The 23955-nt window shown below is 46.1% G+C and overlaps 1 protein-coding gene across 9 annotated transcripts in view; it reads right to left on the reverse strand.

Annotated features, from left to right (window-relative positions):
* Nucleotides 1–8527: 8527 nt before the first annotated feature.
* LOC134044105 (general transcription factor IIE subunit 2) overlaps nucleotides 8528–23955 on the reverse strand; it is a 50578-nt gene continuing 35150 nt past the window's right edge. For 7 of the 9 annotated variants that reach the window (XM_062493164.1, XM_062493166.1, XM_062493165.1 and 4 more), the window contains 2 exons: nucleotides 18763–18870; nucleotides 18173–18213 (listed from right to left, as the gene is read on the reverse strand). In XM_062493164.1, the coding sequence (XP_062349148.1) occupies nucleotides 18837–18870 (34 nt within the window). In that variant the 3' untranslated portion in view covers nucleotides 18173–18213; nucleotides 18763–18836. Of the gene's footprint in view, nucleotides 9601–10241; nucleotides 10358–17486; nucleotides 17581–18030; nucleotides 18214–18762; nucleotides 18871–19271; nucleotides 19364–23955 lie in introns of those variants that run through there. The other 2 variants (XM_062493174.1, XM_062493169.1) reach the window with 2 other exon arrangements.

Genomic DNA, 23955 nt, shown 5'->3' on the forward strand with positions numbered 1-23955 from the left:
CAGTGGGGTTCTTTATGCCTGGGATGCTATGGTGTCTCTCTGCAGGCATTTGCCACGTTGCCCTTTCCCTGCTAAACAACTGTCCTTAAAGCATGGTTCTGACACAAATTTCCAAAACAAGCCTCCCTCTCCCCCCTACCTTGTTTCCTTCCTTCCATGAAGGAAGAGAGATTAACCACAGCCCGTTTTCCTCCATCACAGCTGCTCTTTTTTTTAACACCTCTCTTTGTTGTTTCAGGCTTGAAAAAAAACCTCACACAAGTTTGGATTCCTCCAAGACTTTCCCACAGCCTCTATCACACATCTGCTCTCCTAGAAGAAAAAAGAAAAACATACCTAGTAATAATATTTTCCTCTTTTACACTGTATATTTGTAAGGAAGAGTGTGTTACTCCTGAAAGCATGGTTTGACAGGCATTGTTGTAGTGTTTGAAAAGGCTTTTCAAATGGAACCATAGGAAAGCAGACTGCAAAAAAAAAAAAAAAAAAAAAAAAAAAGAAAAGAAAAGAAAAGAAACCAAAACAAGACCAAGTATTTTTGTACCAAAGCTCCTCAAGAGGACAATCTTACACCGGGTGGGACCACAGGTTTTGTGCTTGACTTCCGAGGTGTGTAAAGAAGAGTCTTGTTATCCCCTGGCCCCATCAGCTGCATGTCGAAGGCATGAAGTTCACAAGCGTGAGGATGTCGACACACACGATGCGGGTTTGTAGGAATCGTGCTCCCTCTGGCACAGGAATTGTGCTCCGGCTGTGTTGGCATCTGCAGACACTACAGTATTACTGTTTTTTTCCCAGTTGCACCAAATGATGAGCAGGCAGGACAATCAGGAACTTTCTTCCCGTGTGTTTTTTTAACCTTGGGGCTGTGTTCATAGCTGCTGTGCAAAGCTTCCGTGGGGTACAACAGCTCGGATCAGGGATGGGCGCACTGCCCACACATGTAGCAAGGTGACAATTTGCCTCCTCCTCCTCCTCCTCCTCCTCCTCCTGCCATGACTGCTCCAAGTTGTTACGGGCAACGTAAACTGCTGTATGAAAAAACATACCAACAAATTCTTGGTTTGCCAGCTTCCTCAAGGCTGGACATTAAGTCCTGAGGGGCTTCCCACTATGCTGAAGTGCTGGCCTGGCCTGGCCTGTGGTTTTAGTGCTGATATTATGCTGGTCCAGCTGCTCCCTGCGTGGCATTCCCATGCTTCCATGTGCAAAGACAGAAGGGACGCTGCCAACATCCTTCACAGAGATAGAGTACCAGCAGAGAGACTGCTTGACATACTAGTTCTCCTTCTCCTTGCTCCAAGAGGAATTTGGAAAAAAAAAGAGAGCAAACTGATCCAAAACCTCTATCGGGTTTCTTTTCCTTGCAAAGGGAGGTGCAGAAGTTCTCCTTCCATTGCCTTTCCCCGGTCTCCATTCCAGCTGCAGGGAACAGTAAGCTCAGCTGCTGCCCAGGCCTCACCATAGCCGGTTTTTCCCAGCTGTTCGTGGCCTCACTAAACATCATCACCTCTTCCTTTCTCCTTCCTCTGGTCCTGTGGGTGGGCCAAAATAAGATGGCTGAGATTCTGGCCATCGGGGTGGGACAGGGGGATCAAAAAATGGTTTTTTCCACCATCAGAAACTGTCCTGCTGGGGTCTTCTGTAATAAATGGGCCTGATAAAAGTGGTGTGAGAAGAAATCAAATCCAAGACAAACCTCAGAGCGGCTCTAAAAGGAATGATACCAGCGTTCCTCAGCGACAGACTAACTCTTTTAGCAAACTATTTCCTGTACTTTGTCTCGTGGAGAGGAGAGAAGCTTCCACATTGTCTACTCTGCTTTTGGAAATATGTTTAAAGGTACTTTTCTATTGTAATTTTTTAAAAATAAAACCGGTGATTATTAAAAGTTATGCGCAGAGCATCGCTGTGTGCTGTCTATCTGGCTAGGAACAGGGAGAAGGATCCCAACACACCCCTCAGGGCCTTGGCGAACATCAGCTTCTTTCCTCCCTCGGGGAACAGCTGAAAGCACTGTGAGGCTCCTGGGTGATTTTTCAGGGCAGATGCCATTGTCCCGTTTGGCTCTCTTGGATCTCTAGGAAAGCTCCAAAATCCAGGCTGGAAGGATCAGCAGGCTTTAAAGAAATGACTCCAAGTTTACAAAGATGTTATCGGTTAGTTTTTAAACCTACTGATCTTGGCAGGGAGCACAGGAGCTTGGATGCAATTTTCCATGAGCTCAGCCTCGGCTGAGGCAAACGTAACCTAGAGACGAAGGGCCAGATTAGCTCTGTATTTTTCTTAACATGCTGGGAATTTTGAGACACTCGGGTTTGTAAGCCCAACCTAGAAATTCCTCCTTCTTTCTTTCCTCTGCTCCCACCCTGAAACAAATGTGATCAGCACCCCCCAGGAGCTTCAACCAACAGGCCAGGCTACAATAACAAAGCCAGGAGCAAGCTCCATCTTAGCAAAGGCAGCCTGAAAAACAGGATGCAAAGGACAGGATTAAGAAAACTACTAGCTCCAGGGTGGAAGGAAGAGGCACGACACTTATTTGAAACCCCTGGCTGGCAGGGATGAGTTAAGCCCTTAATGTTGGATGTTAATCCTTCTGCGGCCAGGGCCACCACAAGTCACAGTTTTCACAGCTTTCCTTCCGAGTTGCATCCAGTGGAGAGGTTTGTTGGCAGGCAGGCGGAGGAAGGGAAGGGAGCCACAACATGCTGCTCAGCCCAAGAGCTGCTCTGAGCAGTAGCAACTGGCCAAAACCTCTGTCCCAGGCACCACTTTAAGGGACACACAGATGTTTTTGGGAGAGGATTCAGCAGCAAACACCCTCCAGCTAAGAGAGCCATGAAATGTGCACACATCCTGGACTTTGCCTGGGCATTACATCTGCTCCCAGATCTGCCCTGCGAAAGGAAGTGGGGCCTTGCCCAAAATATTTAACCTCTCGAACCGTTTTTTTTCCCCAGTTTCCCCCATAAGCCAGCCTGTGTTTGTCTCTGTGCTGATGAGCATTGCCCTCATCAGCAAGGGGCGGGAGCAGCTCGCCTGGCGTCCCCTTTGCCTGCGGTGACCTTTCCCCCTGCGGCCGGGGGAACATTCCTTCCCTGTGACCATCGGGACACTTACAGGAAAGCCCAAGCTGCTGGCTGACACCGGAGAATTGCAAAACGGGATCAGGGACTCCCAGGCCAGTGCTGCCATCCGATACCAGGGATAAGTCCGGGGGGATATGAACAGGCAGAGCTGGAAAAACCAAAGCGAGATTTTGCACTCTCATTGTTTCCGTTTTCCCAAGCCTTTTCTTTCCCATCCCCCTAGCACAAGGCTAAGCTCAGGGAGGGGGGGATGCAAGCAGCTCCTTCCTGTGCATCCCTGGACAGAGGTTGGCTGACCAGCAGCAGGCTGGAAGCAGCCACAAAGGCAGGGAACAGTCTGGCAAGGTCTACAAGAAAAAAACACAGCGCTGCTTCCCCACATCAGACAGACACGAGCGAACGGCAGAGAAATGGGAACAAGGTGGGAGAAGGAGAGCCACATCTCCTAGAGGATTTGGGGTAGATGGTCAGGCAGCAGCAGAATGGACAGGGGATCCTGCTGCAGGAATGGAGATACATCAGCCAGGCCAGGGAGAGCAAAGGGCAGACAGAGCCGGCGCCAAGGCCGGCAGCACCCGCAGCCCGGATGGGGCAGGGAGGAGGAGCAAGCCCAGCACCAGTCCTGGGAAAGGGGGAGAAGAAATACGACTGGGAGAGGAGAGACTTGAGAGCACCAAGGCTTTGCCAGGCAGCTTTAAAGGCTGAAGACACAGGCTGTGAGGCAGGCCAAAGAGCAAAGAGATGGGTGGCTTTGTCAGGATAGCTGGGGCCCGGCACAGTGCTCAGCATGGATTTGTTCCCTGATTCTTAAAGGGGAAATTGAGAGGTGTCACCCTGCAAGGGCCAATGCACTGCCTGAGAGCTGCCAGGCAAGGCTCCGTTCTCCCTGCCAGCATGAAAAGGACATTCCAACCCAGGGGGTGAGCTGGGTGCTGGAGATGTGATCTGTCCCAAGAGCCAGGCTCCGCCTCAACGCCCCTACCTGCCTTGCTTAGGGTGAAAACCAAGACGACAGTGGGGCTTAAAAAAGCCAAGCTGAGAAATGCCATTAGCAGGTCCCTGGAATGCTGCCTCTAAAACACTGGGAAGTCAACCATTAGCAGATTCTGGACTTCATCTCTGTAGTCTCCATAATTAATAACCAGCTCAGGAGGGAATAGAGAACACAACCAAACTGATGGAGGCAGGAAGAAACCGCACAAGTACTTCAGGCCTTGGATGCAAGCCCAGAAATACAGGTATATAGTCAAAAAATTAACTTAATGGCAGAATGGCAGGACAACCTTCTGCCTTAACCATCCTCTTCCCCTGCTGTGCTTGCACTCTGTACAATATCCAACCCACGAGGCCGGTGCAGTTCGACACGTGAATCCCAGCCACAGAAGCACTGACGGGTTTTCAGAGTCATGGCTGTTTTTCCTGGGCTGTTGAGTAACACAGAGGCCACTGCAAGCCAAAGCAGCAGAAAGCAAGCTGGAGGAAACAAAAACTGCTCTTACAACATGCCAGGAGGCACGGAAGGAATCAGGGCACAGACCCACAGGTAGAAGGAAGGGTAGAAGGAAGTGGTGCGCTGCAGGTCTCTGATCCAACCTCCCTCCCACAACAGGACTGTTTCCACCAAGAGACCTGGGCAGCCTGGTCTTGTCTGGGCAATGCTTGAAGCCTCCATGGATGGAGACATCTCCCCACCAGCTGTTTTCTTCCTAATATCCAAGCCAAACTTCCCACATTCCCCTATTATGTCATCTGCCATAGCCGCCAAAAGCATTTGACCACATCATCCTCCTTACTGCCCTTCACATTGCAGTACCTTGTGATCAGATAGACCCCCAGACACATGCTCAACACACTGAACAGTCCCAGCTCCCCATGACTCCTCCCAGGCCCTCTGCCACCAGCCCTGTCCAGCCTGGGAGCTACAAACAGCATTCCAGGGGATGGAGAGGGGATTCCATAGGGGGGGAGGCCTAAACTGGACCCAATGAGCTGGTGTGAGCTCCCCAGTGCTGAGCAGAGAGCCAACTGCTTCCCTTGCTCTGCTGGCCCTTGCTGGAGCGGCACGGGCTGCGGTCACCTCATTTGGGAAGAGAACAGCTACAGCTATGCAATACCAGGGAGCCCTGCTGTGTCTAGGCAAGCCCTCTCTTCTGGGGAGATGCCAATCTTCTCATCTGCTTGGCAGGGATGTGTCCAGAGAGCCTGCGCAGCGCTGACAACATCGATACGGTCAGAACGCACCCACAGAGCCGAAGGAGAGACCTGAGCAACAGTGCCAGAGCAGACCTGGGAGATCACATCCCAGAGCACCTCTTTTACCATATCCCTGACTTCATCAGCAGAAGGAAGCCAGCACCAGCAGGCTGAGATCCAAGCCCTCCTCTTCCTGATGGCTGTCAGTGGTCACCCTTACCAGCCAACACTAAGCACTAGCTCTTACTGGACATCCATCCCCTAGAAGCAGGAGCTGCCTGAGGCCCCCGAGGCAGTAAGATACAAAGGAACTTGGGCCTGGTACATTAGCAACGACCGGAAAGCGAGCAACAAAGCTGGAAATAATGAGATGTCAGCACCACGGTTGCTTCTAGTCATCTGCAAAGGCAGCCCCTCCTCATCAGCAGGTACTGGGAGCACAGGGCTCTCCCTGGTGGCCCGGCACCGCCCGCCCGTGCTCATCAGAAGTGACAGCCCTCGCTGGCTGCAGCCACGTGCAGGGCCTCCATCCCCTTTCTCAGGGCTCCCTCGCCTCACTCTCCTCTGCTTCCTAAAAGCCTGGAATGATCACTATGAATTATAGATTAGCTCCCGTACACATCGCCTTATGTCAGTTTTCTCATTCAACCATACACAATCCTGCTGTTTTCCATCCCCTTCCAGAATGATCATCATAATGGAGGAGGAGGTGGAAAAACTCTTCAGTTAGAGCAACTTTTAGGAGAGAAGTTAGTTAGTAGAGATCCATGTTCAGAGGTGTGACACACCTGGGCTACTCAACTTGTCCCTTAATAAAGGAAAACCTTGTTAGGATCAACCCACCAAATCCTGGAGCCTAGGGAAAAATGCCCTTGCTGGACAGGAGCCTCAGGAAAGTGGAAGAGGCAGGGACAGGTAAAGATGGCACTGAGATGGGTTTGCCAAAGAACCTTCCTGAAATGCATGAGACCAAGGTGCCAGCCACAGACCATTTCCATCCGAAATATTCTACTCTATGCTCTCAGCACAAGTGCCCTCATCTTCCTTGTTTGCAGCAGCCCTCATCATCTTCCTGCTTTGCAACAGATGCTTCCAGAGAAGGAGGAGAAAAATAGGATAATGGCCCAGGGCTGCCAGGAGAGAATATGATGCCTCTCAGCAGCCCTGTGCAATGCCAGACTGAGGGAAGAAGGGTTTTGCCAAAGTAACTAAGCTGAGGGCATGGCGGTTTTGGCCACCCAGAGAGTCATTCTGCCAAACACAGAACACAAAACAACATTCCTGAAGGAGTATAAAGGAGGTTTAAGTTTTTAACAGCTGAACTTCAACAAAAAGCTTGGTCAGGACGTAATGCTGTGAAGAGACTGAAGTGGACTGGAATGGTAGCAAATGCTTTCAGCAAAGAGACTCATGCTCATATAGTCTGAGACGATTTCTAGTTCCACCGTTTGATTTTTAAGAGGTCTTGGGGAAAAAAAGGAGCACTGGGAGCATCTTTGGTAAACAAAATCCAACTCCTGAAGTCTACACAAAAAAGCTCATGTTCCTCTTCTTTTTGACAGGCTTAGAAAATTGGGTCTGTTCACCCTGGAGGAAAGGAGGTTGTATGGAGACCTCACAGCCCCTTACAGTATCTGGAGGAGGCTACAAGGAAGCCAGAGAGGGACTCTTCATCAGGGACTGTAGTGACTTGGACAAGGGGGAATGGGCACAAACGGCAAGATGGGAAACTTAGCTTAGATACATGGAAGAAACACTTCCCTGTGAGAGTGCTGTGGCCCCAGCACAGATTACTCAGAGGTGCGGTTGCCTCATCCTTGAAGGTGTCCAAGGCTGGGTTGGAGTGGGTTTGGAGCAACCTGGTCTAGTGGAAAGTGTCCCTGCTCATGGCATGGGGTTGGAATAGGATGGGCTTTAAGGTCCCTTCCAACCCAAACCAGTCTGGGATTCTACAGTTCCATGCTTATTGTCTGAACTTGTTTTCCTCACCACTGCCTGTCTATAGTCCATGACACTACCAGCAGGCCAATGTGAGCTCCCCTTCAGCTGTTTTTCAGATTTCACCCTAACGAGCTGCAAAACTCCTTTATGCCCTTTCTCCTACTATTGCAGAAGAAAAGACATCTACCAGTGAGGCAAAGCATCTAATTCAGTCTTTCCAACTGGACACCACCTGGACCCTTTTGTTCCTTTCAGCACTGGAGATTGACAAGGCCAGTGAAGCACACAAAGTTCACAGTCACTTTCCCTTTCCTGCTCTCTTGTTTTTTTTCTGACCTAACATATTTTTAATCTTTCAAAGTAGCTGGAGGCATTTTCTTTAGACTCAGACTCTATTATCCTAATCACTTGAGCAGAGAAACAAAGCAGGTAGCCTACCTTACAGCCAGCTTTGGTTCATAGAGAAAGGGCAGTGTTACGTAAGATAACTGGGAAATTACTCCATGAGACTCCCCAAAGGCAGGAAAAGCAACTCAGAGCTCTGCTGTTGTCCAAGCACCACCACCAAAAAAGTCACTTTTCAAAAACACAGCAGATGGAAAGGAAGCTTTTCTCCTTGAGGAGGGTAAAAGAGAGGTGAACAGTTTTCTAAGTGTGCTGTAGGTACTTAAAGCAGAGCTGTAACAGAAAACTAAGAAGTGCCAAGAGGAATTGTTTGTGCTGACCTGGAAGATACAGGAAAGAAAAAGTTTCAAAACCATCTGGAGCAGCATGCTTTTATATATATATATTTTTTTTAAAAAAAAAACCCCATGAAATATATATATATAATAATAGAAAATACCTCCTAATGGCATTTAGCATCTCCTCACACAGGGCTGACATGCGCAACGCCTGGAAGGGCTGTCTGTTTCTCAGAAGAGCAGCCTTTAAAACCAGGAGGATAAACACTGCACTTACAGAAGCATATTTCCCCAAGCTGACAGAACTTGTTCAGTGCGAAAGCAACAAAGCCTCATTCTTCATCTGCTCACGTGTCCGCATGCGACGGCCTCTGCTTCCACCCCGGCTGCATCAAGCAAGACAACAGCCTGTGCTCAGGCAGCAGCGATCTGCTGTCAGTGGGGAGCTACAGGCACTTCCTTTATCTCTGATCCTAACCCTGGAAGAGCAGAGAAACCACTCCTCTCCTGCAGCGCCATGAAAACAGGATCAGCATTGACTGACTCTGGTTTGGAACATAAAAATAAGTTATCGAGAGTACACGAATTTGGCCACATTCCATGTAAGGCTGTGCTGAACAGAACACCAGGCATCTACAGGGAGCTTGTATTTAAGGTGGTTCCTCCCCTCTCCCTAGCCATCGTTAAAAAGATGACAGCGTTAGCCCAGAACAGTAAGTCACTGAGACGATAAAAATATAACAAAGATTCCTTTACCGCCATGAAAAGGAAAACTCAACGAGCACAAAAGTTGCCCATTCTCTCACTCTTTAAGGAAGCAACACTGGAAACCTGCATTGTAAATTTATTACTTAAAAGAAAAAAAAAAACCTTCAGTATTACACCGTCGTTTTATTTCCCTCCTGTGCCCCCGATCAGAACGTGCAACACACTTGTACCCACAACAGTCAGGAGACATCGCCAAGGGCAATTCCTAATTAACATAAGGAAGTTCTGGCTGCATCCCATCCCGCAGCCTGCTGGGATTTTGGGAGAGGGGGTTTTCCAAGTGTGAGTCTCAGATATCACCACCTTTCAGTAAAGCTCAGTCCCGGCAAGGAAGAAGCTTACAAACGGTGGGTGTATTTGACTGTGAAAGAAACTTTGCCTGCAGTGATTTTAGGAAAAGGTTTCCCTGAAATAGGTAAGACAAATGCTGTATTCAATCTCACTAGAAAGCCCCTTGTAAGTAATTCCAGGTAAATACCCATTAAACAATGTAAAAGCAGAGTTAAGCACTGAGCAGGAATTCCTGCAGTTACATGCTGAGCACCATTTATCACCCTATGCCAACAGGCAACTAGTGAAAACCTCTTACTCAAAGACACGTTTCCCATTAGCTAATTAAATTACCCTCTAAATTTAGTAGCTCATATTTGCCCTTAAACTGACCTGTTTCACCTCGGCAGTTGCTGGGGTGGGGGAAACACATCACATTATTATATACAGTCAGTCCTTCTGTGAGCAGACACCGAGCCCCCAGCAGCACAAAGCCCATCTAGAAACGCGCGCTTGCTCCAGAATTCAACCGCTCACTGCTTGCCAGGAACCACATCAGAGTAATCTTTTAATACTCCAACCAAGTGGTCGTTGTGAGTCTTAAACCGGCGCTTCTTCTGAGAAGCAGGTTTCTTCCTCCTCTGAATGGGAGCCTGCAAGAAGAAGCAAATAGGAGTCAGAAGATCTGTAACATCTGACCTGACACCGTGCTGGTCACCGCTGCTGCCAAAGATGAGCTCTGCCAGAACCAGGGGTGGGCAGGGAAGGGAAGTGCTGGCTCCTGGAGAAGCAACAGCATCCAATTCCAACCCCAATCCAGGCAGGGAGATGACCCTGGGGAGAGAGCAGAGCCACAGCATCCCAGGCACAGGAGTAAAGCTGGCATTCCTAACTGCAGCTACATATGGGTACATGCCCCACAGTTCTATCCACAGTCCCACCAGGATTTCAAAGCTATTCAGCAGAAAAGTTAAAACCCCCCACCTTCCTTCCAAAATACTACTAGTCTCGATGTACTGTACACCGTCAAGCAGAAGCTTCCACTGTGGAGCTCACGGGGACTCCTGGCGTTTGCCCTCTTTTGATGCTGCTCAGATTAGTTTCACTGGCTCTAACGAGTCATTAAATCACTGGCTGCTGGCTGCAGCACTTGCTTTTTCCAGTTTTTAACACCGGTCACACCTCCCCAAGTTCCACAAAGCCATGCATAGGCTCACCAACATGTTTTGGAATTAACACTGCGGGATCAGGAAAGGGGAATTTCCCAGGAAGATCTATAATATCCATCTCTTACTATTTTCTTTGGTCCAGTTTCTTGCATGGAAGAAATACCCTGTCGTTTCAGATACTCTTCTATCTTCTCCTCATCCATAGAATCCACGGGAATGCTCCTCCACAGCTTCTGGAATTCTGCAACGACAAACCCAGTTTTATATCCCAGTGAGCGAACCCTGGGCAAAGACCCCACAGGAGGGGAAGGAGAGAGACTTGACTTCAAACGCTGAAAACATTCTGGCACGTCAGTCTGTCACCGCCAGCAGGCACTCACTCAGCACAGCCTTTACCCGCTCCAAATGCTGCTGCACTGCCAAAGCCACCCAAAACCCGAAAAGATGAAATCCCAACCAACAGAACAACAACAACAACAACAACAACAACAACAAAACACCCTCAAGCTAAACTGCACTCAGGAGCACCCAGAGGCAACCTGTGCTTTTCTTATTTATTTGCCACCGGAGTCTCTTTTTGCCTGGAATCTCTTAGAGCTGTGCAGGCTGTGAATGAGTTTCACAATTCCTGACCAAGGGCAATCACTAACCATAAATGGTAACTTCATTTACACATCTTCAGCTACCACTGACTTGGGAGACTTGTCATCCCATCGTCTAATTCCCTGAAGGTTCAAGACATTTACTTGAGTGTCTCTGAGCTCGTTTATCACTGCAATATGATCCATACCGTGCTCTACAGATAACAAAGTACTAAAATTCCTCTGGTGTTAAAAAGAAGAGAGACACCTTAAAGACCACAGCAGCAGGAAAACAGACAGAGACAGTAAGTCTTAATTAGAGCAGCTGCCATCTGCCTGCACACTTTCTGCCTCACGTAAAGTTTCACAGAGCCTCTGGAATGCCTTCTCCAGGCAGCGGCTGGTACGATCCTACCTCCCTTCATTCCCCAGGCAGGGAGTTAAGATACATCCTGTCAGCAGGTCTGGCTAACAAACTATAAATAAAACACGAGGCACACATAGCAAGGCAAGACTAAATTTTTCCTTTTATTTCCAGATAAATTTAGTATACAGTTGTCAAAACAACCACAACCTCTGCATGCTTAAGGATCTGTCCTGTGCAGCAGGGAGGATGAGATGCTCCAGTGCCCATTTGGCTTGCCACAGACACCCCGGCTCTGGGCACACTGCAACCAAACGGGAGTGTACAAAACCAACCCAGGTTCCTGCCCTTGGAACAATTCCCTACCTAAGGCACCTTGCTTTTCTATGCAAATACATGCATCGAGTTTCAGGTGGTTCTCCTTCCTGTTGCCAACAGTAAGAGACTGTCCCAGCTTTCCAGGAAACAACAGAAAGGAATTTCACCGGTGAAGAACAACGTTCATTTTTGGTGGTTTTGAAGAGAACCAAAACCTGTCAAAACACCACTTTTGGTTACAGGGAGATAGTTCACAGCCTGTCTCTCACAGAGGCTATCCAGCACCCTGGGACCACTGTGCACACATCCCTTAATGCAAGAACTGACACTGTAGTCAAGAAGTTCTCTATCTGCTCATCCATTCTGAGGGGGATTCCAGGCTTCCAGCACAGCTGGCGGATCATCCCTCATCTCATCCTGCTGCAGAAGGTGGAGAAGGTTTGTCCTCTTATTTATAACATCCTCTGCAAACAAATGTGTCCCCTCATTAGAGTTCAGGATCTATGGACAAATACGCCCTGGTGCAAATACAAGGAACGTTGAGGACAGGTGCTTAAGGTTAAACTGGTCTACATTCTTCTGGGGAACAGAAGTGAAAAATTAAACACTAGAAAATAAATGGTCAGCTCTTCAGGGATCAGCATGCACAGAAGTGCAGATCACAGTTAATATCTAACTACAGTGCTCTGCATTTCTTGTAGTGCCATGGCTATAACATCACTCCAGCTTCACATCCACCTTTTAAACTCGGCCAAGAAACACAAATGGAACAGGCACCAAGATCCAAAACTGTGGAGCTAAAATGGACTTTACATGCAGATAATTTAATCCACTAATTGGCCCCACCAGAGTCACCGTATCATATTCTGCAACTCCATTTAAAAACTCCTCCATAAATCAGGCTGCTTTCAGCACTACTGCTTTGATTGCAGCAATTGCATAAGAATCTTCTTTCCATGCTGGAGCTCCATGTAGGGCTTTAAAATACTTCACTGCCCAGGAAAGAGGGAGCCACAACAACATACTGAAGGACTGCTTTGGAACTAAAAGCACAGGATAAAGGTGAAGAAGCACAGGAAGCTGCCACCCTTCAGTGCTTAGGAGCTGTCTGCACTTAGTGTGACATCTAAAAGGAAAGGGAGATCCATCCGTCATCACATAGCAAAACTGACTTGGTGTAACACCAGACACTGGGCTAAATGCAAGGTCTGAAGAAAGAGAGCAGCTGGATGGCTGGCACTGAACCATTTGCACATTACCTGTCAGGTTTTTAAGTCTCCAGGGACTATGCCCCTAACAGCCAGGGAAAGTTTAGACCTTGGGAATACACTCTCTGAATTATTGTGACATCCCCTCTGAAATATGAGAACCTGTGGGAAAAGCCAGCAATAACTACAGCTCTCAAGAAAAAACCCTCTGCACTTGTAGCTGTGGTACTTCTCCACCTCACAAAATATACCCTTGACCTGATATAGGGAAAGCTCTTTCCCAGTTTCTTTGAGAAGAATGGGAAATGCAGTCACCCTGGCCTTTTTGCTGTGTGTCTGAAGAGCAGACAACAGTGGCAGAAGGCAGCTCCTAGGGAAGGCTTCAACATACCGGATCCATTTTTCGCAAGGTCTTTCTTTTCTCTGTGGACAGGGCACAAGGAGCTCAGTGCCGGGATGAGGAGTGGAAGAGGATGGATGGAGCAGGAAGCTCCCCACATGCTGGCCTGCTCCAGCCAGCCATGGAGAACAGGTTGGCATGTATGCATTCCTGCGGTGCCTGCAGCCATTATGATGACAGTGCACATTCCATTCTCCTGCTCCCTGTCCTGTTCACTGCTGGGTGATCTTGACACTATCACAGCACAGAAAAGGCGAGAAACTCTTCTCTCAGAACCACTGAATTATTTTATACATCAGTCAGAATAAAAGGGCTACAGGAGGATAAAAAGACAGCAAGGCTTCACCTGACCACAGCAGGCTGCACTCAGGCAAGCTGACAATCTCTGCAGGGTTTAGGCTGCTTTGATAAGACAGAGCCCAGAAAAAATCCCCAGGGGAGAAATTCCCCAAGAAATTTCTGGTCAAAGCCATGCAAGTGCTTTGAACCCTTACTGAGATCTGCACTTTCCACAGAGCTTTTAAGTCCTGATTCCAATGCAGATCTTCCTGAGAAGAGGCAGAAAGCTGTGATCCCAGCACTGAGGCAAGTGTCACGAACAAATCCTATACACAATATCATGCAATCTGATCACTAAAATATTTTAACTCAGAAAATGGACAGAATCAACACTACTTGCAGGCTGCTTCCTTGCTCCTCCAGAGAGCTAGTCTTTTGAGTGCTGAGAGGAGGAAATGAGACCAGGAGCTGGCTGAAAAGCCAGTTGAGATGTTTGCTAACATCTCCAGCAACATGAAGTCTGCATGCACAGACTCAAAACAATGAGCTCTGACCAGCAGAAACCAACACAGAGCTAAGCCGAGGGCAGTGTTAACAAAGATTTTGCAGACACCTTCTCTCTCTGAAATACCCAAGGGGTAAGGATGCACAGCTACCTTGATTTTACAGCATCAGAGGTGCCTCGTAGATGAAGACAATTTTCACTGACATGCCCTGAGTGATTATACTCTAACACACTTCCTTCTGTAACTGCTTACATTTGGGGAATGAAGTCATGGGTAAATGACTGCCGGGTGACTTTGGAGAGGCTTATCCAGCACTTCTGACTGCCTCACCTGTTCGCGCAGAAAGGTTGAGATGGTTGTGGGGATGAACTGATACATCACACAGGTAATAAAATCTTGCAGAGATTAAAAACCTTTAGTGAGCCAAGCCAAAAGCTGAGCAAAGAATAAAACCAGACAGTAAGAGCGCAGAAGGGAAGAGACAACAGTCCTAACAGTCCCAGGGAACGCAGCACTGCATTTATACCACAGGGAAAAGGGGTTTGGGAAAAGGTGCTTGATGTTGAATCTGTGCCGTCCTTGGACCACCACAGCCCTAAGCACTGATCCCAAGGAGTTTTTACAGCGTTAAAATTAAGAAGCTTTGGCCATTTTCTGAAGCCCTTCAAAGGCTTAGGAAGAATTTTAAAATAATTGAGGATTCGAATTTTTTAGCAAGAAAATACTTCCTGTAGCGCATTCAGCTGGGAAAGATACCATCTCCAGCAGCCAGGCAATCAAACTGGCCTTTCAGCATTCAGCACAGGGGTGAAAGCCTTGTTCACATGCAAAGTGCTTTGCCTCAGCACAAAAAGGCAGCGCTTGACTTGGCTGAAGCACCTGAATTCTGGCTCTGCTTTTATAAACACTTTCAGCTCCCCACCACTGACAGTAGATTAATTAGCCAGGAAGTCCAGAAGGAACACATGCAATCTGAACCTTCCTCGGCTAATCACATAAAAGGAAGAACAAAAGCCATTCCTTACTGCTAAAACCTTCTCCAGTACCCTTGAGATCACGATATATAGGCACCGCTCTGTTGCTGCGATACATTGGGATTCATTTCCACAGGGGGAGAAAGAAAAGCTTGTTCAGCCATCAAGGGCAGAGGCAGGCACTGCCAGAAAGCAGGTCCTCCCACTGCTCCAGGCAGGGAGCTCCAAATTGCCCTGGCAGCTCCTCTTTCTCTGATGATGGAGCTCAGGCAGGAGTGGGAGAGGACACCCGACCTTCCAAGGCTATCAACCTCAGCCAACACATGTTCTGAGCTGGGATGTCAGACGGCAGCACTGTGCACCGAGGAGCACAGAGACCTTCTTTCTGAGGATAAACATTAAACCAGAAACATATTTTGAACTGTCATCAGCTGCTAGATCAAAGAGCCTGCCAACACTTCAAGGCTTATTTTGCAGTCTTTTAAAAACTTCATTTTAACGTTGCCGGAGATAATGAGCTGCAATAGCCTTGCTAAGGCAGAGAGACGTGTCATAACTCATCCTGTGCACAGACAATTCTGCCAGTGACTCCCTAAGAGACACCATTCTGCTGCTCTGGAAAGAATCCTAAAGCAAAGCTGCTCGGAAAAGACGGGTTTCCTTCGTCACAGGATAACATGGTTAGAAAAAGGACCTGCTCCAGCTGCAGTCAGTAAGTCAATTTACTCAGGGATGAACCCAGCACTGTGGCATATGCAGGTGGATTGCAATAGCCACCAAAGAGAAAATATCCTTGCCCCCCTCTCAGAACAAAGCATCAGAAGGAAAACCAAAAGCAGCAAGAACAGCGCAACACAAAACATCACTTCTGGCTCGGGTGGGAAGCTGCTGCCACCTGCGGATAAAAGGAAGCAGAGGCACCTTGAAGTACAAACACTGCAGGCTGGATCCCTTCAGGACACACACCGCAGGCTTAAATGCCATCCTTCAGTAGGAGGCCAGAGCTTTAAAGGGGTTTGTTAACCTCTTCCTCCCTCTGAGAGCAATAGCTTGCTCTCAGAGGGAGGAAGAGGTAAAATTTCCCCCCCCCCCCCTTTTGTTTTTTTGCTCCTAAGCAATCACAGGTGTGCTACAACGTGTATTGTGTAAGAAGAGCACGGGATTTATCCTGGCTGCCTGAAATCTGTCTACACCTTAACAAAACGGGCTCTCTTATGAATTTCCACATAAGAGAATCCTGGAGTTACTAGGAGCTAATAGCAACAGGGTAGAGACCTCCCTCTGATAACTCTTTTAGTATGGCTGGGTTCCTGCTATCTGGAAAAAAATTGCACAAGAAAAAACATACATTTAGCAACACGACTGTGATACAACCCGTGGCTAAAACTTAAAAGCTCTGTCTCCAAAGTTACTGCAAGAGCATTTATTTCTAAATATTTTGGCCATGTTCAGATCCCCAAAAACGCTGGGCTAACAGACTGAAGAGGCACTACCTCAACAGAATGACAGGGTTCATGGTAAACTCCTAAACACTGGGAAATCAGAAATTCCCCAGTGAATCCATTCTGCATTTTGCATGCAGTTTCACTGCTGCTACCAAGAAATGACAGAAATTATTGTTTAAAAAAGAAATTCACTTCAACCTTCTGATATTTTTAAATGCTGCAGATGTCGTCTCTACTTTATCACCTCTGTGAAACAAAGCTATTATTACTGAGATTACAAGTGTGTTCTCTCAGTACAAAACAAATAGTTAATGACACACATCTTCAGCTGCTAAATTCTATTGGAAATAAAGATTCCCTTGGAGGTAGGCAAAGAAAGATCTTTATGCATCCTCCTGTGGCGCTGTAAGTAGAGCAGTTGAAATTTGTATCAAAACTCTGTTTTTTACCATACATAATGTGAGGCTGTGGGATACAATGGCTTTCTGTGTCATGTCACAAGAACAATCCATTAACAAAAGAAAGCATTCAGTGTCACTGAGTCATTCAAAATAAGATCTTCTGACACAGACTGCATTCCCCTTTCTGCATTTACAGACACCTGATGTTGGCATTAACGCCATTACTGGAACACACCCTGATTTCTGCAAGTAATTTCTGCATATAAAAGGGCACCAGAGGATTTTGCCACTATTGGTGACACAGCAAACACGCTGAACTTGTGAAGTCCCAAATCCACTCCAGCCCTGGGCAGCAGCACTGCCCCAGATCTGGGCTCTCCTCCCAGTTGTAGCCATCCCTTCTCAGCAATTTTCCTCACATCTCACCCCTCTTGTGCTTCCTCCTTCTGTTCCATTTATGGCTTCTTGCTGCATTCACCAATAAAAGCCACATGGTTAAAAAACTGAAAAAAAAAACCTCTACAAAAATCTTGCACCCACAATCATTGTTTTGGGGTTTTTTTGGCTTCCCCTTAAGCAGAAAAATGTTAGATACCATTTTATTCACAGTGAGGTGGTTTTTAGTCTTTGGCACTGCTACTCTTGAGGACAACTCTTGGACTCCTGGTGCCATGTTCCAATGTACCCATCATAAAGCAGAGGACACTACCACCGGACTCACTTGCTGGTCTCCATAGCCTCATGTTAATATAAACATTCCCCTCACATCTGGACACATCTAATACTACATTATCATCTTAAAAGACTGCTCTACCTCAAGACTGCTTATACACAGAAGTGCTTAAGATGAATTCAGATCAACTGTTATGGAAACTTATGTACAACAATACCTACCTTCGTCCACAGCAAAGTGACAGCTCTTGTCATTGTAGAAAAGAATTTTCTTCTTATCAGGGCGATTAACAAAGATGATCTGGTCCCCTAAAGCCTCAAAAACAAATGCAAAAGAACAACTCAAAATCACTTAGTTTCCAAGCTGAACGTCTCCAACTCCAACAGAGCCAGACTTTGTGCTACAAAAAAACAACAACAAACTGGAGAAGGTGAAAAGTTCCTGGCCATGAAACACATAAGTACACTAATAAATCAAAAAAGAGATTCAGAGGACTGAGGTCAAGGTGTGAAAGCAGAACGAAATGCCTACAGCTGCAATGTGGGAGATCAGGAGTCTTGTGTGAGAAAGAGCTCTGAGAGCTGGACCGAGACATCAGGGCAAATCTGAATGTCAAGGATGAAATACAGAAAAGGCCACAACAGGAGATCTGCTGAAAGAGCTTCTGAGTTAGCAAAAGAACAGAAACAACTCATGAGAAAACTCTCAGTGTCTCTCTTCCCTTGGAGAAGCGAACCAGCTGAACTGCAGACACGTGTTCCTCACCTTTATGGCTTTCTGTGCATTGGGGAGCCCTTCCTCAATGTCTTCCAGAAGGATTCCTCCCAGCCCTCGCTGGTCATGCTTGTCCAAGAGCCTGAGCAGAGCCTTTTTGTCTTTCAAGTTGTACTTGGGTTTGAAAGCATACTTCCCATCCACAACTTCTATTTTTGGATTGTTGACTAGAGCCTGTAACAGGGACAGAAATGTCAAACCTTGAAACAGTGCAGACATTCAGGACTTTTGTTCTGGTGTGCTTTTGAGTACATCAACCTCGTTACTGCTGCCAGGCTGAAGGTCTGAGTCTAAATGGATTTTAAATCCTTGGATCCTAGATCATCCAGCCCAGGCATAATTCAGCACGACACAGAGCACCTCTTAACAGAGTAGGGACCCAATTTTGGTGCTGCAGGGTATTTGTTTACCTTTTCTCATCTGGGAAAAGCTCAGATTCTTGGGAGGAGCTCTTCCATTGCATTTTGATACTGTGGTTCATTATGGAAGAAACCTGGAGCTACCTTTTAAAAGACTTCAGCAAAGTCAAGCTTCTCTCACAACCAAGGCTGCTGGAGCAGAGGTTTCTGTTCCCCAGAATATTAGTGCTGGCAACAAGGAATGTTACAGTCTGACTTAATAGTTTCTTGGAGGAGGGATTACGTATTTAACCACTTATTAAATGTGCATAACAAAGGTCTATCAGAATTCTTTAATGAAAATCTCAACATGTGTTTTCTTTACCTCGCTCATTAACCATTGTTTCTGTTTGAGTCCAATATCTAAATGCTGTGTTTCATCCAGGATCTCTTCCAGGGTCAATGGGTGTGTATCACCACGCTGGTGCCGGGTCTGGGAAAGCAAACAGGATCTATTACAGTTCTGGGCTCACTTCATTCAGCAACTTAATCACCAAAAAGTAACTAAGATTGGCACCAAACCACACTTTTATTTTGATCGATAGCCCATGAATCCCAAAACCTGACAGCATCTTGAAATTCCTGCAAATAAACCACATTATCTTCGTTGTAAAGTGATCTGGGATAATTAGGATTTCAGGTACGGAACAATATGCTGACAATTTCATTTAGTGACAGCACTTTGAATTTAACAAGCAGTTTCCTGAAATTCCCACTCTTGCAGTAAAAAAATTTCAGAGGTTGAAACATTCAGCATTTTCCAGCTACCAGAGGAAAAGAAACAATTATTGTATTTAAAAATAGTATTCTTTTTTTTACACCAAAACACTGTACCTTCATATAATTCACTATTTTAGCAAGGACTCCAAACTTGTAGCCAGAGCCTCCTGAAAGGGCTTTCAAGTTAAATGATCCATTGCTGTGATCTACAGAGAAAGAAAACAAACACTTAGAGGATGCTCTGATACCCTCCCGTGCGCTCTGAGGTCCATCACGTTCTTACTCTACTTCCAGCAGCTTTTGAAAGGATGACTATGGACAAAAACAGGAGGGGCAGAAGCAGCCACCCTCAAGTGAGTCCTTGCACACATCTTGATCCAGACCCAGAGACTCCGAGGACACAGCTCTGGAACATTTCTGAGCAGAACTCCACAAATAAAAGGTCAGGAAAGCAGCAAGTGATTGCAGAGTTACTGCCACAAGTGAACACGCTTAATTCGGTGGCTTAACATGCCATAATCATTTACACTACATTAATGCATGCTGAAATAATGCACTGCATTTGCTCCACCAATACCTTCCCTGCTGCTGAGATGGGGGCAGAAAGCCTCCCTTCTTCCCAAAAGGCACTTAGTGGTTACACAGCAGGTAAAGGAAAGCTGTGATACTTTTTTTTAAAAAAATTACTGTTTAAAGTAGCTCTAGTGGAGAATTTATTAAACGGACCTATACAAATGCAAACCAATTCAACTTGGTGTGCTGCACCACTGGGACAACTGAGAACAACTCTGTTGTCAACTCTGGTTGTCTTTATCATGAGGTTTGCTATCATTTTGTTTCAAAAATTCTTGCAAGGTTGTTAATGACCATTTCATTAACGTCAGCTCTTAGCACAGCACATTAAACACAAATATCCACAAACCACCACCACAGGCCACAGGCTCATTACCAGCACAACACTGCTTAAACCTAATGGCTATAGTTTTTTGGAATTTCAGCTACTCCAGAAAAAGAACTTGGTCACCATGGGGACTGATTAATCCTCTGGTGATTTCTAAGCACATCTGACAGGACAACAGCTATCTCAGAGCTATGGAGCTCCTACTATTTCTGTGGAAAAATCAGCGAAGGGTGAGAAAAGAACAGAATCGCGAAGCTGTTAGATGACATGGTCTTAGGAGGCTTTACACAGCACAAGAATTCTAAAATTGAAGGGGAAGAATCAGTGTAGCTCCAGCTACAGAAGAATATTTTATTCTGGTTACTAAATTAAGATGGTAAAAGGAAGAAAATCAAAAGCCAGCTCCCCCTGAAGATGTGGTCCACAGGGATTTTGCCCTACAGGGTTCCCTTTTAAGATGGAAAATTAATGTCTATGTAGGACATTTTATAAATAAATAGAAAAATAAATTAGATGTAATATATACAGATGTAACAATAAATGCAAATAGAAAAATAAAGAGATGTAATGAAAGGACTGAAGCGATCAAAATTAATTCAGAGGTACAAACAAACAGCTAAGATGACTTATCATGTTTTTGTTCTGTCAATTGAATCAGGAAGATTATCTCGTTTAATCTGCCTGGTTGCAGCCTGCTACAGTTCACGACAAGAGAATCTAACCATACAGTGAGGCTGGAAACCTGCAGATATTAACACTTCAAACGTCACGGTTTGATGGCTGATCCCAGCACAAAGCAGAGCGGGGTCGTGGCCAAGGCGCGCTCCCAGCGCGCTCCTCTGCTAAACGAGAACATCCCATCCCAAAAAAAACAACAACAGGGAGGCATTTGCTTTTATTTCAGACACTAAGAGTCATATTTATGAATGATTTACTCCTGGGGTTCAGGGCTTGATGCAAATGAGCACAAAGGAAGTTGTCAGCAGCATCGTGCTCTGGCCAATGGAAGGAAAGCTCCATCTTAGCTGTGCCATAGGCTGCACTAAAAAAAGGGACCAGAACGGCGCTCTCTCAGCATCCTTTCACACAAGAGGTAGGTGTGTATCATTTTATAACATTCTCTGAGGTTTATCTTGATTACTGAAAGAAAATATGCCTGTAAGCTGAGAACCTGTAAAAGCTTCTTGGAATCAGAATGATTTTTCTCTAGGCTGAGCAGGGTTTATCCCACCGAACGCGGAGGAGCTTGTCTTGCACGATCAGACAAGCACTTTCACCATCTGTGCACTAATGGAAAATTGATGACCACTCCATCTTACAGCAAAGCTAACACAACAAGCCAAGATCCAGTAAACAAAATGGGTTTCGTTCTTACAGGGGAGGTGGATGGTTTCCTGCAGCCTCACGTGAATTCCTTGTGATTGATTCTGTGTGTTTTCACAGAAATGACAGCGAAAGGGTTCTCCTTAAAACAAAGACAGCTCCAGCTGAAATGTGAGAAATGTTACCTCCCAGGGGGTATTCCGTAGATTAGGCTGCCTAAAAGAGATCTGTGTGTGTGGAAGAGAAACCTGTTCTAGAAATGTGGTATACACTGTGTAGGGAGAAAATCTTGTTGCCTGCTGCTATCTTTGGAAACACTGGAGCAGCCATCGATACAATGCAAACAGCCAGGTTAGAATGCACCTGAGATTTGTAAATGCTTTTACCCCTGCTCAGTGCTTTCTTAAACAGGACTTCCTCAGTGCTGCATTAAAAGGATTTTCTGCCAGTCATTTCCCTCTACTCCATGAATATGATTTCAAATAAAGCTGCTCCTCCGCAGTGCCCAAAGATGCCAATGCTTTTAAATTAAAACCTAGTGCAGATATTAGAGGAGCCACTTCATTAAATATTTAACTCACTGCATTTTGGACACATACAATTGCTGACTTGATTGCAAATCAGACTGGCTGATGATAGGAATCTGAAGTGTGCTGTTACAAATAAGTAAAACTGCAGGAAACCAGCCCATTTTTGACAGCTTTCAAGGACACTAACCCCATTAGTGCTGTTTTAATTCTGAGCAGTCAGCAATAGCTCCTTCAGCCTTGTATTTTAATAATTACAGCTAAGATCTTTATCTGCCGTGTCTCTTTCAAATGTAAGGAACCACCATCCTCCTCCTCCTCCTCGAGGAGTATTAAATTCTACCCCCTGGCATAAAGACAAACATCTCTCCGCGGTGCAAGCCGCTGCCCTGATGGTAGCTGTGGCGTGGGAAGGGGCTGGCTGTGGAGAGGGAAGGGAATGGCTGCCCTGATGGAGCCTGTGGAGTGGGATGGGGCTGGCTACTGCACTGCACCGTGCTGCTCCTGCCTGGCCATGTCCACGCCGTGTCCAAAACGTTCCTCTTGGGAACGGAGCCGCTGCCTTGGCAGAGAGCTGTGCTGGCAAAGGGTCCTGGCTACACTGCAGATCTGACCAACCTCTCCAGTGGCCCAAAATCCTGATCACTTTGAGCAAATTAAATGAAAAAAAAAAAAAACCAACAAAAAACCACCCTAAAATTACTAAATTTTGCATCACAGAAACAGTCTACTTTTGTGCCTCGTGTTTACAGAGCAAGCAAACTTATATGTAACAGATTCCAACAAAACCCTCGGTCTTAGAAATCCGTTTACAGAGTTCAAAACAAAACTCCTTTCTTTCCCAAAGGTATCATCTTGCCATTTAAAATACACAATTAAATCCTGCTTATTTTAATTACTCCCAAAGGGGACTCCAAATCCTTTTATTTGGCTCCCCCCTCTCTCTTTCTCTCATGGATTTTAAAACAAGTCTTCAAGCCACTCCTTTAAAAATCCTCACGACTTTAAGCCCCTTAACAGGTTGGCTGAGTTTCCTTCCCAGACCGTGACCAAATCAAGGCACTCTCTCGAAGTCAGGAATATTTTTAGCTTGGATTTGCTCTGTAAACTTTAGTTTAAGGAAAAAAAACCCACAACAATTTAATTAATCCCATCCATCTCAGTCATACTTTGTGTATTCAATTACTAATTTGTGTACACAGTTAGAGATCTAACAGAGGAAACAGTAAGTTACTGCAACTGCTCCAGTAAATGTCTGTATGGAACGCTAATGCCAGGGACCTTCCCAGCAACAAAGCTCTTCCGCTTCAATTTAAATCCCTTAAAGACAGAAGGATAAAGAACAAAAGGTATAATATTTGAACAATAAAAATAAGACACAGATCACAGGCTGGTTTGGCAGCACGATCCTGGTTTTCACCATATCTTTTTCTTCATGATAATTTCACAGAAAAAGGACAGGTGCTCAGACTGCTTTAGCAGACACCATCACCACCATGTTCCACCTAAAGACTCCTTGCTATTTCCTCAAGGAAATATGGAGACCTGACTTCATCTCCTCCTCCCACACCCAGTTTTAAATTGCCTGAGGGATTCAAAAGTTCTTGTGACATCTTATAGCCACAGTAGATGAACAGAAGTTACCGTAGCTCCTTGGACAATTTTTATGATGTTAGACTACAGAGCAAAGGCAGATTTGCTGAAGCCAAGTTCTTGCTTCATCTCCCCCGACACCACAGAGCAGCCTCTTCCTCTGCTGGGTGCCAACAGACAGCGCTGGGTTAGGCAGAGTTGGAAATAAGAACTGCTAAGAAAGGGTTGGGTTTTCCTTGTTCTCCATCCCAATGACTATAACACCACAAACAACATTTCCAAACGCTCTCCGTGCCGCCTGGGCACCCGAGTTTCTCCAGCATAAACTACTCAGCAGTGGAAGAGCAGGGGAATGAACAGGTCAGAAAATCTGCCCTCCTGAAGTCAAGAGAGCTTTGCAGGTGAACAAGTCTGTGCTAACAGGCAATTCCAAAATAATAAGGCCTCTCACACC

This window comes from Cinclus cinclus, chromosome 5, assembly GCF_963662255.1.
Source record: "Cinclus cinclus chromosome 5, bCinCin1.1, whole genome shotgun sequence".
NCBI classification, from domain to species: domain Eukaryota; kingdom Metazoa; phylum Chordata; class Aves; order Passeriformes; family Cinclidae; genus Cinclus; species Cinclus cinclus.